The 16,372-nt window shown below is 45.2% G+C and overlaps 1 protein-coding gene across 2 annotated transcripts in view; it reads right to left on the bottom strand.

Moving 5' to 3' along the window:
* HHIPL2 (HHIP like 2) overlaps positions 1-16,372 on the bottom strand; it is a 27,023-nt gene continuing 10,651 nt past the window's right edge. The window contains exons 5-10 of one of the 2 annotated variants that reach the window (XM_036097630.2): positions 15,125-15,251; positions 9,448-9,593; positions 4,717-4,798; positions 1,396-1,478; positions 411-672; positions 2-210 (exon numbers count right to left, since the gene is read on the bottom strand). In XM_036097630.2, coding sequence (XP_035953523.2) covers positions 195-210; positions 411-672; positions 1,396-1,478; positions 4,717-4,798; positions 9,448-9,593; positions 15,125-15,251 — 716 coding nt within the window. In that variant the 3' untranslated portion in view covers positions 2-194. Of the gene's footprint in view, positions 211-410; positions 673-1,395; positions 1,479-4,716; positions 4,799-9,447; positions 9,594-15,124; positions 15,252-16,372 lie in introns of both variants that reach the window. The other variant, XM_078078389.1, reaches the window with a different exon arrangement.

The following is a 16,372-nucleotide window of genomic DNA, read 5'->3' on the forward strand; positions in this document are numbered from 1 at the left end:
ACAAACATCCCAGAGATCAAAGGGTACAGGCCCAATTGAGCAAGTACTGATTTATTACCTTAGGTTGGAGGCACTTATGAAACAAGAGAGATGCGCAGGGGATTCCAAGGCTTACCACCGCACAAGGTTAGCCGGGGCCCTGGCCACGTGGGCTCTGGTGTCTCCACGGAAGCAGAGAACGAGCATCCGTCCATTCAGAGAGCAAAATTCCTGCGGAGAGGACAACCGCGCTGGCCCTAAGTCAGGTTCCCTCTGCCTGCCCCCACCTCCAGCTCCGGCTCCCATACAGCTAAAGCCCACGTTCGGCAGCGGCACGAGCAGCTTCCCGGCGGCGAGGTGGTTCTCCCCTGGCACGTCCCCTGGGCAGCCACCTTGACAGAAGAGGCCGAGGGAGACTTTGGCCAGCTCACCTCGGCTGTGCTGACTGCCGGCCCCTGCCCCTGGGGGGTTTCGGGCTCAGCTTCCTCTTGCCCTGGAGGCCTGGGGACAACCCTCTGGCTCTCTTCTTCACACCAGGCCTTTGAAATGCCTTCCTGCTGCTTGTGGGAAAAGCTGGCTTCTTGGAGGGGCCTTTCTGAGATGAGGCCCGGTCGGGGCTGGAGGCTAAAGTTGCACTGGATAATTTTCTAGCAGCTTTCTCCGACTGCTTCTTTAGCAAGTCCAAAACTGTCTCTGGGAAACAAATATTTATTTAGTGAGAAACAGAAATCCTGGAAAAGTAACCCTAAGGGAAACACCACCCAGGATACCTATGACTACAGGAGGGTTAATATAAATTCTTTTCAGGGGCGCCTGGCTGGCTCAGTGGTAGAGTATGGGACTCTTGATCTTGGGGTTATAAGCTCAAGCCTCGTGACTGGCCTTGGTCTAAATATATTACTTTTTTAAGAGGGTCACTCCAGTGATCCATGGCTCTGGAACAGTTAGTTTCCCTCCTCAATCAGCCCTTCCTGAATCCCCACCCTGCCTCTGCTCACTCTAGAGGCCCCTCGGTCCCCTGGGCATCCTTCTCTACCAGAGCCTCGGTGCTATATTTATTTCTTCATTTGCCTGCACTACATGTGACTCTGAGCTCCTACAGGTCAGGTTCCCTGCTATAGCCCCAGGGATTAGCACAGTGGCCACTGCAATCTCAGGGCTCAATGAACAGTGCCCAGTGAAGAACTGATGGACGGACAGAGGCCAACGGGTCTCTGCAGAAGCCCGTGTGCATACTCCGGTATACGGCGATGTACAGAGCGAGCCACAGTTACTACGGTCCTCATCCAGAGCATAGGCCTTCGGCGGGAAACAGAGCTCCCCCCATGGGAGGACTGGAGCATGTCTGCAGAGGGCACCGTGCCAGCGCCGCGATGCCAGGGCCTGAGCCTGAGCCTGAGACAGAGACGGACTCACGGGCGAGCGGCCTGAACTGGACCCGCTTGCTCTTGGTTCTCACCGGCACTGGCTTGTACTTGCACTTGCCGGGGGGTGCTCGCCTAAAAATAGAGAGAAAAAGTGAGGACGCAAGATTCTGAGGATGGGACCAGGAAGTCAAGGTCACCCATTTGCAAGAATTGGATTCAGCTCTCCTTTATCCATGGGGATGAGAGAGATGGGAGTAGGAAATAGGAGAAAGAACAGGGACACTACAGGCTCTTGGGACAGACTGTAGTGAGGGGGTCAGGGGCACGGGCGTGGTGACAGAATTGGGTTCAAACTCTGGGGACCAGGGGCAAGTAAACCTTGCTAAGCATCAATTTCCACATCGATAAAATAGAAAAAGTAATTGTACCCATCCTTGCAGGAATAAATAAGAGCTGCGAGGGGCGCCTGGCTGGCTCATTCGGTTGAGTGGCCAACTCTTGATTTCAGCTCAGGTCATGATCTCAGGGTCTTAGGATCAAGCCCCGAGTCAGGCTCACTGCTCAGCGGGGAGTCTGCTCCAGAATCTTTCGCTCCCTCTCCCTCTGCCCCTCCCCCCCCACACATGCATGAGCACCCTCTCTCTCTCAAATAAATGAATCTTTTAAAAAAATTAAAATAAAAATAAGAGCTGTGTACTTCACATACCATAAGTGACTGATAAGTCACTTCTAAAATTATTTTTTAAGGAGATTTAAAAAATGACACTTGGAACAGCGCCCAACACATAACAACTGCCCCACAGATGAAGATGATGATGATGACGATGATGGAGGTGATTCCCTTTAAAGAGAATCCCATCAAGGGGCGCCTGGGTGGCTCAGTTGGTTAAGCGACTGCCTTCGGCTCAGGTCATGATCCTGGAGTCCCGGGATCGAGTCCCACATCGGGCTCCCTGCTCAGCAGGGAGTCCGCTCCTCCCTCTCATGCTCTCTATCTCTCATTCTCTCTCTCGCAAATAAATACAATCTTAAAAAAAAAAAAAAAAAAAGAGAATCCCATCAAGAACTCATGGCACAGCCCCTGAAGGATGGCCAGCCTCTCTACCTATTAGAGTAAGAATTCCATAACTGTTGTCTCCTGGATGCATCTTCTGAAATAAAAGGGACCCTGGAGACAAGGAGCACTCGTTACTCAGAGCAAACGTGGAATTTTCCAGCCAGTCCCCACTGCCTCCTCCTCTGCCTTCCTCGCTCCAGCTCTGTCTCTCCTTCCTATCGCCCTCATTCCAGGTGGGAAAAAAAGTAATTTTCTTTATTTAACAGACACCTCGTGCTTAGGCGCTGCACAAATGCTTCATAAATATAACTCAGTGAAACCTCCTAATAACCCTACGATCCCCATTTTACAGAGGGGAAACTGAGGCACCCAAAGATTAAGACACAGATGCAAGGTCACCCAGCTAGTCGGTAGCCAAGTCAAGTTTCAAACCCAGGCTCCAGGGTCTATAACTCTCAAGGAAGGGCAAGAAGGAAAGATGGAAGGAAAGAAAAAAAGAAAAAAATCACACGGAAATAAATCATTTGCTCCTCAGAAAGCTGTCATAGGTGCATTCAGTGCAAGACAGGCTGACTAGGTAAGCAGAGCAGAATCTGGATCCACTGCTGGAGAAGCTTTGAAAGTCTGTCCAACTCCACATGATGATGGCCGAAGTGAATGAGAGATGCTAAAATGACTCTGACCCTCGGTGTCCCTATCCTGGGCCCCCTCTTGCTAGCTGTCCCTCAGGCAAGTAAGTTCACTTGGCCAAGCTCAGCTAGCTTCCTTGTAGAGTGACGGCTGTGAGCCTGTCTCCCTGGGATCCCGTCCGCACTAAATGACAGCCCCCCTGCTCAGGACCCCAGCACAGTGCCTGGCAGACAGCGACAACCAGTGAGTGTCAACCTGAGAGACAGGTGAGCCCGGAGGGATGTCTTCCGTGTGGACAGGCTTTACGGTTGTTTTATGGCTGCTCTTAGGAGAGTGGGGAGCTTGATTCTCCCCTAGCCAAACGAGGACACTGTCAAAGGAAAGACCAAGTGATTCACACAGGAAACCTCTGAGTGGAAAGAGCAGAACTCCGACCCAGCCATTATCTGCCACCTGAGGCACTCGAACTGGGTGCTGGGTTTGCTCCCCGCAAGCACGGGAAATACGAAGCCAGCCCAGTACCTAATTCAGCCCTTAGCAATCCTGCAGGTGCCATTCGGAGAGCACCCCAGGCACAGCCTCAGGGACTGAGCTTCTTCCAGGAACTCCCGAGAACACAGAGACCGAGAGCCTGCTGCCAAATGGAGCTGCGCAGGGCCTGGCTCCTGATCCTGAGCCCCAATCTACACGCAGCTGCCGAATGTCGTCTGAGCACCACCCCACAGAGGAGCAATGTAGCCTCACAGAGAAGTTTTCCTCTGCGGGTCTCCCCAAGCTGATTTGTGGGGGAGACTAGCTTGCCTTGGGGCAGAATCCTGTGATAAATCCATGCACTGCCCCAGGCCCTCAGGCTGGATACGTTGCATCACCTCCCAGGAGGGTACAAACCACACGCTTGACACCCTCAGATGGGACGCTGTCCTGTGGCCTTTGGGCAGTTGCTTAGCCTCTGAGAGAGGTCGGCAAAAGAGCAGAAGTAAACAGTACGGAATCCACCAAGTGAATAAATATTGCCACTGAATTCCAGAAAGGGTCAGGTGGAGACACTAAGAAATCAGTTTAAGGGGCGCCTGGGTGTAAGACTGATGAATCACTGAACTCCACCTCTGAAACTAATAATATACTACATGTTAATTAATTGAATTTAAATTAAAATGTTTTAAAAATTAAAAAATAAATAAACTGTCCCAGATTTGGCCAGTAGGAGCCCTTCAAAAGTAGCTCCTGCAGAAAATAATAATAATAATAATAATAATAATAATAATATAGATAAATAAATATTTGCCTAGGACCTTGAGACCTCAACCAAACCCAGGGGAGAGGGCAACAGTATTTACTCAGGTGGTCAGAACTATACACCCATTGTCAGATGATCCCAGACAGAAGTTTCCAGAAGCATAATTAAAAAAAAATAAAACAGGAGCCACAAGTCTAGAGTAGTCATCCAAGAAAGGCTCAAGATCCTCATTTCCCACCACAAAGAGACCAGTTCCCGAATATTTCATAATTCCTAGACACATTGCCCTACATTTATTTGCCCCATCTGCTTTTTATCTAAAGCAAAGATTTGCTTCATTGATAATTTCTGGTAATTTCTGGGGAGTCAGGACTGTTTTTATGATCTGCCATGAAGATAAGGGCTGATAGGGATGCACCTAAGAAGAAAATGAGACCAAAACTCACCTTGATGGGTCAACAAATTTGTAAATTGATCCGTGTGGTGCATAGGCGCTGGGGTAGGCGGTGGCCAGGAAATAGAGCTCCCCTGAGGAAACAGGGACAGGTGATCGATAGCATGGCTGAGACAGAGCTGGATGCACAGAAAACCCTCGACCTGGGGTTAGAACCCTGAAATGCAGTGAGCCCCAGGAAGGGAACCCCGGGAAGGGAACCCCGGAGCCCTGGCCGACAGCTTGGCCTTCACTGGACTGTGAGCTCATCAAGAAGAAAGCCCTTCTCTGACCCCCAAAGAATAGCTCAAAGTGCACCCCAACAGACGTGCGTTTCTATTTACGTTCAATGAACAAACCAGCTTCATCTCTCTGCTCTCAGAAACTTCGCCTTAACGATTCACCATGTCCTTTCCCACCTCTTTACTACTAATAAGAATTCTCTGAGAAACCCTGAAATAGCCATCTACCGGTTAAGAACCATTTATCCATCACTTTTTTTTTTTTTAAAGATTTTATTTAATTATTTGAGAGAGAGAGAGAGCTCTCGCACTCAAGCGGAGGGAGAAGCGGAGGGAGAGGGAGAAGCAGACTCCCCCGCTGAGCAGGGAGCCCGACGTGGGGCTGGATCCCAGGACCCTGGGATCATGGCTTGAGCTGAAGGCAGACGCTTAACTGACTAAGCCACCCAGGCGCCCTATCCGTCACCGTCTGTTGCCCCTTCTTGAGTCCATTGGCACCAATCCCCACTGCCCCCGCCTCACTTCTCCCTCCATTTGCACCTTCCTTCCTTGGTCCTTGGGTCCCTTGTTTTCCCTGGCCCTCCCACTCTTCAGGCTCTCCTGGCCTTCTCCACATCTCCCAGAAATCACCTCTACCCACAGTCTCCTTCACCTCCTTGAGGAGCCCCTGCTCCTCCCACTTCCCTCTGTTTCAATACTCTCTGCTCATGGTCACTACCTCATTCCACCTCTTTTCACGGTTACCTGTGAGGGACAGGATAGGATGGGTTGACGAGTCCAACTTCGGAGCTGGATCAGCTGACTTGGAATCCTGACAACACCAGTTGCTGTGTTGTCTCGGGCAACCTCTCACCCTGTGTAACCCTAACGTTATTTGTTAATCATTTGTCAAATGGGACTAATAATACTTCACACGATTATTAGGGATTAAATTAGAAAGTGATGGGGCACCTGGGTGGCTCAGTCAGTTAAGTGTCCAACTTGGTTTCGGTTCAGGTCATGATCTCAGGGTCCTGAGATCGAGCCCCGCGTCAGGCTCCGCACTCAGCGGCGAGTCTAATTAAGGATTCTCTCCCTCCCTCTCCCTCTGCTCCTCCCCCACATCTCTCAAATAAATAAATGTTTTGTTTTGTTTTAAGATTTTATTTATTTACTTGACAGAGAGAGAGCAGGAGGGCACAAGCAGGGGGAGCGGCCAACAGAGAGGGAGAAGCAGGCTCCCTGCCGAGCAGGGAGCCCAACGCGGGGCTCAATCCCAGCAGCCTGGGATCATGACCAACTGAGCCACCCAGGTGCACCTAAATAGATGTTTTAAAAAATTAGAAAGTGATGATCAGCCATTACTCTTACCTTCTTATCTCTTTACACCTTCTAACATTTGTGCCACTGCACTGAACTGAGCTCGCTTGTTGTATGCTCTCTCTCAACCTCATGGAAGTAAATGTCTACTAAATTGCTAATCGGAAAAGCCTAGAACTTCAGACAGCTCTGAGTTATTTCCACAACCTTCTTCCTTGCATTTGTGGAGGACGTGGACCAACGTTTGTCCCGTGCCGAATGTGAGGCCTCCGGTCTTCATGGAGCCCCCACGCACAGCCGCCTAATAAACTCTGGACTTTGTGTACTCACAAACTATATTGTCATCTTGCCCTGTAAGGGGTCTGAGACATTAGGACGCACCCCACCCTAGAGCCAGTTTGCCTCCTCTGACTGGAAAGCCCAGGCACTGTCCGTTAGATAAAACAAGGGGTCTACCAAGTGTCTGCACGTACCCGGGGTGCCATCACGCAGGAGCCCCCCCTAGACCATGAAAATAATTCCCGCTCTAATTGAAAACCCCACATTGTGGCACAGTCCCTACGCAACACCAGTTTATGTGTATTATACGTCTTAAACATGCCATAGACTTCCCACTGTATTTTTAGGGGAAAACGATGCTAGAAGCAAATTTCATCTGTCATGCCCAACTGACAATTTTAAAAATATATTTTAGGACCAAAAAAGACTACCTAAAAAACTGTAACATGCCATGTAAAACAAAACGCATGCGATGTAAATTTAGTGCAAACATTAGTACTTTGACCAGCCCTCTAGAGAATGTGCCTGATTCAGAAATCCAACCCATCGGGACCCACCCAGCAATGGCCAGCCCCACGCCCGCCCCTCCCTCCAAAGTCACTTATTTATGCCAGCTCTCAGCTAGAAAAACCTGGAAATACACCGCAGCAGTACTGGAGGTTCAACCAAAAATGAGATGTCTACGGCTGATGATGGATAATAAAATAATGAAATACTCAGATCTAAAAATATGTCCATAAGTGGGAAAGGCTAGGATGTGAGCAGAAAATCCGAATCACTCCATGCAAACACACAAGAGCAAGCAACTCGGGAAGAAAATAACTTGCCTTGGGACGCCTGGGTGGCTCAGTCAGTTGAGCTTCTGCTTCAGCTCAGGTCATGATCCCGGGGTCCTGGGATGGAGCTTCTCCCTCTCCCACTCTCTCCCACTCCCCCTGCTTGTGCTCTCTGTCGCTATCTGTCTCTCTCAAATAAATAAACAAAATCTTTAAAAAAGAAAGAAAGAAAGAAGGAAGGAAGGAAGGAAGGAAGGAAGGAAGGAAGGAAGGAAGGAAGGGAGGAAGGAAGGGAGGAAGGAAGGAAGAAAATAACTTGCCTTGAAACAGCTTTCCTGGCTTTAGGGCCATTTTGGGCAAAGTCTGGCTTGGGAACACCCTGGCAAGTCCACTCGATAAAATTCAGCCAAGGACACGTAGTTTTGTTGGCCAGATGTACTGACTGGTATTTAAAAGCTGCCTGTTTTCTCCTCCGAGTAGCCTCACGGGCACGGCAAACCAAACCACCCAAGCCAGGGTTTCGGAGGCCTTCTGAGGAGCAAGCTGCAGAGAACAGAGCAGCCCAGGATCCCAGGGCAGACCAGCCTCCGGTGCTCCAGCCTCCGGGGAGAGCGAGCTCCAGCCTTGAGGACTCCAGCCTCCCTGGGGCACCAGCCTAGAGGGGCTCCGCCAGGGCAGAGACCCCACCAGGCCTGTGGCTTCCACATCATCCTCCTTCCATGGAGCATCATCCTGCCAGCCTGTGGTTTCTCTCCTTTTTTTATATGTTTGGACTTCCAATTTGGAACGCACTTAGACTTTCTCTATTGAATGCTTGAATTCTCTAAAATAGCCTCTGCTCCTCTAAAATATTCATCTCAAACTATAAGCTAGGAAAAGGTCCAGGAGCTGACTCGATTTCCGTACGCCTTGTTCAAGTGAAGGTCTGGCACGGCCACCCCATGACTCAGAGCGGAAAGAAACCCAGTTTGAGGAAACCTTCAAGGCTCTGGTTCACACTCACAGAGAAGCCCAGGTCTGGAAGGGGCCCTGAGAGGCCATTTTATTCCCTTCTGAGACTCCAAGCATGGCTAGATGCAGTGGCAAATACCAAAGAGATCACAGGCCCTGTCCTCCTCACAAAATAAAATTTTACCTTTCAAAATGTAACATAACTTACGTAAAGCTGAAATTAAAACTCCATTTTCTGATTACAGAATTTGAGGCAATTTAGTAGAGTGGAGTCTCTGTCTCTCTACGTGCACACATGCTTTGCTTTGCTGATGCCCTTAATAAATACCTCATCTATCTAGCGAATAGCCTCCTAACGAGCTGTCTACCCTTTTACCAAGATCTCTCAGGAAGGAAATTGTCCCTGGATCACTCACAGCACTTGCCTCACAGACTCCTGGTAGGGTCAGGAAGGAGAACAGCCCAGTCAGGGGCTGATCACCAGGGGCTCTCCCTCCCAGGCAGCACCAGGAGGATAAACACCAGTGTCCACCCACCACGTCTGCCCCACTACTGGCCCTGTCCACCTTCCTGTGATTGCAGATTAGAATCAAATCAGGTAGGAGGACATGAATCTCCTTCATGGTCAAAAGACCAAAAGACCAAAGTGTAAACCCTGATTTGCCCCACACAGTGAGGTGTGGGCCTCAACCAAGAAGACGTAGGTTGGCATATTCGATCTGTTGCCTCACTGGCAAAATAAGCATAATCATTACATCATGGGGGTGTTGTAATTATTAAATAACATAAAAAAATGTAAAGTGCTTAGAATAGTATCCAGTACATTATAAAAGTTGACTATGGGGCGCCTGGGTGGCTTAGTCAGTTAGGCGTCCGACTCTTGATTTTGGCTCAGGTCATGATCTCAGGGTCGTGGGACTGGACCCCGAGTTGGACTCCATGCTGAGCGCGGAGCCTGCTTAAGATTGTCTCTCTCTCTCCCCTCTCCCTCTACCCCTCCCCCCACCGCACATTTTCCCTCTCTCTCTAAAAAAAAACAGTTGACTAAATGGTAGTGAAAACAGAAGTGTAGTTGCTCTTTAAATAATAATAATAACAACAGTAATAATAATGATTATAACAAATGTTTAGTTCACGATGCCTGTGATGATTTAAGTTCCAATAAGCAGAAACAGAATAACCCTATATATTTGTCACCTGCTTCATCTTCAGCAAAAGAGATGATAAATTTGCTGTAGGTGCTGATCAGCCCTGGGAAGGCACAGAACGCAGTGTTGCCCAGGCAAATGTCCCGTTTCTTCCATTTCTTGGTTTTTCTATCTTCCTGCAAAGCCATAAGTCGACTAGATGAAAAATAAAACCTTTATTATAGGAATCCATATTTTCACCCTGCAGGATATTTTTCCTCCTCCCTTAGGAGATCAACACCTAGCCTCTCCCAGGAATCAAAAAGCTGCTTCAGAGATACCTCAGTCAGCTGCTGGCCCTAGATGGAGAAGCTCATCTTCTATTATAGGAGGAGTCTGGTGCCCTGTGAAGGTGGCACCACTACAGAGGACTAATCTAGTTTCTATTGGTTTGTGACCTTTGGCTCAGTGCTCAACTGGCTACACCTCAGTTCCCTCATCTGTAAAATGAATTTACCACGGACAAAAGTTGCAAAGGTTAAGTAAGATAATATACATGAATAGCTCCCCAGTGGGCCTGGCACACATAGTAAAGGCTCAAAAACTGGTAGCTATTTTTGTTATTATTATATCTATGTAGTAGCAGGTCGATGCTTCATAACCCTTTGTCTTCTATCTGACCTAAAAGCAGGTTTTTAGAATAAAAAGAAAAGGAAGATGGGTCAACTAGTGTGTCATATGAAATCTTTTTTTCACATGAAACATTTTATAGAAATAGAGATGCTCAATCCCAGTGATTTTGGTGCATGTGCTTTGACTAAGAATCACTGAATATCAACCAAGTGATATGTAAGGAGATGGAACTGTGGGTGGGAATTGTGGGAAAAACAAAGAACAATTAAATCCCAAAGATCTAACGAGTGATGATAAAGGAACTGACCGATTACTAGCTCTACCCTGTCTCTGAAACCAAGAATTGCAGTATGAAAATATTACTAACTTTTTTAACAAAAATGGGGTAACAGGAGCCAGATTTACCCTCATACCTTAAACAGTCAAAAACCTAGACAAAATAGAATGATAATTTTTAAAAGACACTGGAAATCGGACAATGAAGGACTACATTCCCTAAGAGATGGGAAACAAACAAGGTAAGCCCTAAAATTGTCCCAGCTTACTACCTTGATAAAGTTTCCAGCACGAGGAAGGAAAACACAGGCAGAGCCAGCAGACTCCTTAAGTTCAAAAGACAGAGATGAGAGTCAGGAAGACCTATGCAGAACAGTCTACAGGACAGATATTGGAGAGAAGAGTGGGGTACAGAGAATAGGCCCCAGAGATCTGCAAAGTGTCTCCTTTGAATATCCATCACTATACTTAACAGCACATACATGTGAGGAAAACTTCCTAAACCAGAGGAAAGAATTAGAAAGAAAAGTACTTGGCACTTACTCAGGGTCAGGCAGTGTAAGTATAATTCACAGAGCATTAGGAAGAGTTTCTAGCAAAGTCCTTCCTCAATATTGAGGAATCAGTAGTTCTAGAATAAGCACCACATTGGTCCTACATGACAAATATTAACAGCAAGACCTGAAAGGATCAAACTATTTCCAAGTAACTTATTTAGAGAGATACAACAATATTCAGCACCCACAGTGTTAAATTTACAATGTCTGGCATCCAGTAAAAAATTATAAGGCAGTAAAGAAGAAGGAAAATACAAGCAAATATAAAGAGAAACAATAATAAAGAGAAAAATCAATCAAAACTGACAAAGGAATGACAGATGTTCACTTTAGCAGAGAAGAACATTAAAACAGTGACTTTTTACTCTGATTCCGTATGTTCAAAAACCTAAGTAGACACATGGGAAATATACAAAAGACCCCAATCAGGTTTCTAGAAATGAAATATACAGCGCTTGAGATTTAGAAACAAACACTGGATGGAATGAATGGCACATTAGACACTGCAGAAGAAAAGATTCATGAACTGAAGACATAGCAATAGGAACTACCCAAAATTAAACACAGAGAAATAAAACTTAAACACAAACAGATCATCAGTGAGCTGCAGGAAACCTTAAGCAGCCTAATATACACATAATTCAAGTATCCAAACAAGAAGGAAAAAGAGGGTGGGGAAACAAAAACTATTTGAAATAAATTACAGCCAAAATTTTTCCAGATTTGATATAAGCTATAAACTCACAAATCCAATTAGTGCAACCAAATCCAAGCACAAGAAATATGAATAAAACTACACCAATATATATCATAATAAAATTGCACAAAACCAATGATAAAATCTCAAAAGCTGCCAGAGAAAACATGACATGTTAAATATGGAGGAACAAGTATAAGGATGGCAGCAGATTTCTCATTGGAATTAAGGCCAAGCAGAAGATAATGGACAACATTTTTAAAGAATTAAAGAAAGAATATGTCATCATAGACTTCTATATTTAGCGAAAATATTTTTCAAAAAGGAAGGGGGAAAAAAGACAGCAAAAGCAGAAAGAATTCATCACCAATGGACCCATTTTTCAAAAAATGTTAAAGGAACTTCTTCAAGCATTAAAAAAAATGACATCCCCAGAAGGAAATACGCACATATTAGTGAGGAGTATTGAAAATGGTAACTATATTTGTTTCTTACCACCACTGTAATACATCATCACAACCTGGTGGCTTGAAACAACCCACACTTACTCTCTTACAGTTTCGGAGGCCAACATCCTGAAATGGATTCCACTGGGTCAAAATCAAGGTGTTGGCAGGGCTGTGCTCCCTTCAGAGGCTCTAGAGGAGAATCAATTTCCTTGCCTTTTCCAGCTTCCAATGGTTGTCCTCAAGTCTTGACTCATGGGCTCATCACACTGCTTCTGTTGTTACACTGACTTCTATCTCTTCTGTCTTCAAATTTCCCTTTACCTCCTTCTTCCAATGATACATTTAGGACCCACCTAGATAATCCAGGGTAATCTTCCAAATCAAATACAGTCTCTTTGTGACCAAAATCAAACTAAATTATAAATCAATAGCACAAAGACCTCAGGAAAACTTCAGATATTTGGAAATTAACGCACTTCAAACTAACTTGTGAGAAGATAAGTCAAAGGGAAATCAGAAAATATATATATATATATTTTTAAAGATTTTATTTATTTATTTGAGAGAGAGAGGATGAGAGACAGAGAGCACGAGAGGGAAGAGGATCAGAGGGAGAAGCAGACCTCCTCCCGCCCTCCCCCCCCCCGCCAAGCAGGGAGCCCGACGCGGGACTCGATCCCGGGACTCCAGGATAATGACCCGAGCCGAAAATATTTTTAACTGAATGAGAATGAAAACGCAATGTATCAAAATTGATGGGATGCCATTAAAGCAGGACTTGAGGGGAAGTTTAGAGCACTAAACATATGTATTAGAAAAAATGATAGTCTCAAGGCACCTGGATCGCTCAGTTCTGAGGTTGGGCATCCAACTCTTGCTTTCAGCTCAGGTCATGATCTTCTAAGTTGTGGGATCAAGGTCGGGCTCCGCAGGGAGTCTGCTTAAAAGATTCTCTTCCTCTGCCCCTCCCCCAACTCCCACTTGCTCGCTCTCTCTAAAATAAATAAATCTTTTTAAAAAAAAGTAAAGAAAAAATGACAGTCTCAACTCAGTGACCTCAGTTTCTATCCTGAAGTGGCATAATGTTACTTGAATGTGGACTCATTAGTTGTAAATGTATATTGCAAACTCTAGGCAACCACTGAAAAAGAAAAAAAAAAGTATAATTGATGTGCTAAGAAAGGGGAGAAAATGGAACTCTACAGAATGCTCAGTTAAATCCACAAAAGGCAGAAAAAGAGTCAAAGACAAAAACAGAAAAAAGAACAAGAGCAACAAATAGAAAGCAGTAATAAATATGGTAGATATTAATCCAACTGTGTCCATAACCACTTTGAATGTTAATGGTCTAAATGCACCAATTAGAAGACAGAAGAAATAATGGGGGTGCCAGAGTGGCTCAGTTGGTTAAGCCTCGACTGATTTTGTCTCAGGTCATGATCTCAGGGTCCTGAGATCGAGCCCCACGTCAGCCTAAACACAGCATTGAGTCTGCTTGTCCCTCTCCCTCTTCTCCTTCCCCTGCTCTCTCTCTCTCACTCTCTCCCTCTCTCTCTAATAAATGAATAAATAAAATCTTTAACAAAAAAAGACAGAAAAAATCGCCAGACAAGACACAATTATACGTTGTCTACAAGAAAACTTTAAACCTGGATGGCTTCACCTGGAAGAAACATATAAAGAAATAATACCTATTTTACACAAACTCTTTCGGACAATTGAAGAAAAGGAGATACTATCCAACTCATTCTATTAAAGCCTGCATTATCCTAGGGGCGCCTGGGTGGCTCATCTGAGCGTTAAGGTTAAGCATCTGCCTTCCGCTCAGGTCATGATCCCAGGGTCCTGGGATCGAGCCCTGCATCAGGCTCCCTGCTCAGCGGGAAGTCTGCTTCTCCCTCTCCCTCTACTGTTCCCCTACTTGTGCTCTCTTGCTCTGACAAATAAATAAATAAAATCTTAAAAAAATAAAATAAAGCCTGCATTATCCTGATGCCAAAATCTGGCAAAGATATTCCAAGAAAGAAATCCCCTTCATGAACACAGATGCAAAATTTTCCAACAACATGTTAGCAAATCCAATCCAACAATATATTAAAAGGAAAATACATCATGACCAAGTGGTGTTTATTCCAGAAATGCAAGATTGCTTCAATGATAAAAGAAAATCAATATAATTCACTATATTAAGAACTAAAAATGAGAAAACCACATGATTCTCTCACTAGATGCACAGATGCATTTGACAAAACATAACATCCATACTCAATACAAACTCTCAGTGAACTAGGAATGGAAGGAAAACTTCTTCATCTGATAGAGGGCATGTACAAATACCTACAACTGACATCATACTCATTGGTGAAAATGGAAGCCTTCTATCCAACATTGTACGGATGTTTAAGATGAAGCAATAAGTCAAGAGAATAACAATAAAAGCTTTTCAATTCAGGAAAAGAAAAAGTAAATGTATCTATATTCACAGACAAAATGGTCTTCTACATAGAAAATCCAACAGAATCTACACACACATACACACACGCCAATAGAGTTAATAAGAGTTAGACAGGTTGCTGGATATAAGCTCAATACACACACACACACACACACACACACACACACACACACACTGAAATATATGTAACAAATATATAATAAATATGTAGTAAAAAACTGGAAATAGCCAAAACAGGAGAATACATGAATAATTGGTGTTATATTCATGCACTTGAATATTACAAAGCAGTAAAAGAGAAAAACTGACACACGTGACAACGTGATGAATTTCACTGATGTTATTGAATGAAGAAGCCATATATGTACAAAAAAATACATATGTATGATTCCATTTATATTAAGTTCCAGAAGCAAAATTAATGTGATGGGAGTGGTTACCTCTGGCTGATGTGCTGGTGTGTGAGTGTGAGAGAGAAAGGGGTGGTACCGACAGGCTAATAGGCAAGAAGGAACCTTCCAGAGTGATGGAAATGTTCTGCATCTTAACATAGTTCCAAGTGTATATATTGTAAAACTTTATCCAACTGTGCTCTTAGAGACTGTATCTCACCACATGTAATTTATATCTCCATAAAAATGCTGAAATAAAAAAAAAAGGAGACATCAATCCTTTCTTACCCACTCATGAAGTCCCCAAAGATGTAGAGGCCATTGAGATTTGGGGATTCACACCCACGGTAGACATATCCTCCAGTGACTGACTTCCCCACTGCATGGCCGTAAGCATAGATTGGTAGAATGTCACCTGTCCAGGAACAAAGAGTGTCATAGCTGAAAACTGAGACCTTCAGGTGCCTGGGTGGCTCAGTTGGTTAAGCATCTGACTCTTGATTTCGGCTTAGGTTATGATCTCGGGGTTGTGAGATCGAGCCCCCTGTCAGACTACACTGAGCACGGAGCCTATTTGGGATTCCTTCTCCCTCTCCTGCTGCCCTCCACACACACACACACCCCCGCCCCGCAACACTGCTCATGCATGCACACACACTTTCTCTCTCTCTTAAAAAAAAAAAATTGAGAGCTTCAAGGAGGAAGATGGGGACTTTCAAATGTAGTTGCCTGATTGAGTGGAGAACGGTTTCTCTCTTGATCTTTGGTAGCGCAAGCAGCCAAAAGAATCAGGTTTATTTTTCTCAACAGACCAGCCACAATATTTGTGAGCGTCCCATCTGCCTGGTCTCTGCAAGCAGAAAGGAAGCCAAAGATTCCCCCACCTGTGAGGCAGTGACCTGGGAATCCACACACCTAAGTTCATCCCCCAGGCTGACATGGCAGATACTCAGGTTTAAGGATTTAAAAAACTTGTGAGGGTCTCTAAGACTCCTTTGTAACTTAGAGAACCCAAAAAGATTAAGCACCTGTGATAAAATATGCCTGAAAAGCACATCTTTTTTTTTTAAGATTTTATTTATTTATTTGACAGAGAGAGACACAGCGAGAGAGGGAACACAAGCAGGGGGAGTGGGAGAGGGAGAAGCAGGCTTCCCGCTGAGCGGGGAGCCCGATGCGGGGCTCGATCCCAGGACCCTGGGACCATGACCCGAGCCGAAGGCAGACGCTTAACGACTGAGCCACCCAGGCACCCCAGAAAAGCACATCTTGATTACTGACATTTAGGGTTTGTATATGGAATATATCACCTGACTGCATATGGAATGTCATTTCAGTGGGCTGTGCCAAATGGGAATAAATTAAAAACATAGAGCCACCAATTTTCCTCTACTAGTGGTTCTCGAAATAGCATGCCTAAAAATCATGTGGGTAATTTATCTAAAATACAGATTCCTCGGTCAATCCCAGTCCCTGAATCCACCCAAGATTCAAATGCATCAGGTCAACAAGCACTACCCAGCGTGTTTCTGGTGC

This window comes from Halichoerus grypus, chromosome 7 (assembly GCF_964656455.1).
Source record: "Halichoerus grypus chromosome 7, mHalGry1.hap1.1, whole genome shotgun sequence".
NCBI lineage: Eukaryota > Metazoa > Chordata > Mammalia > Carnivora > Phocidae > Halichoerus > Halichoerus grypus.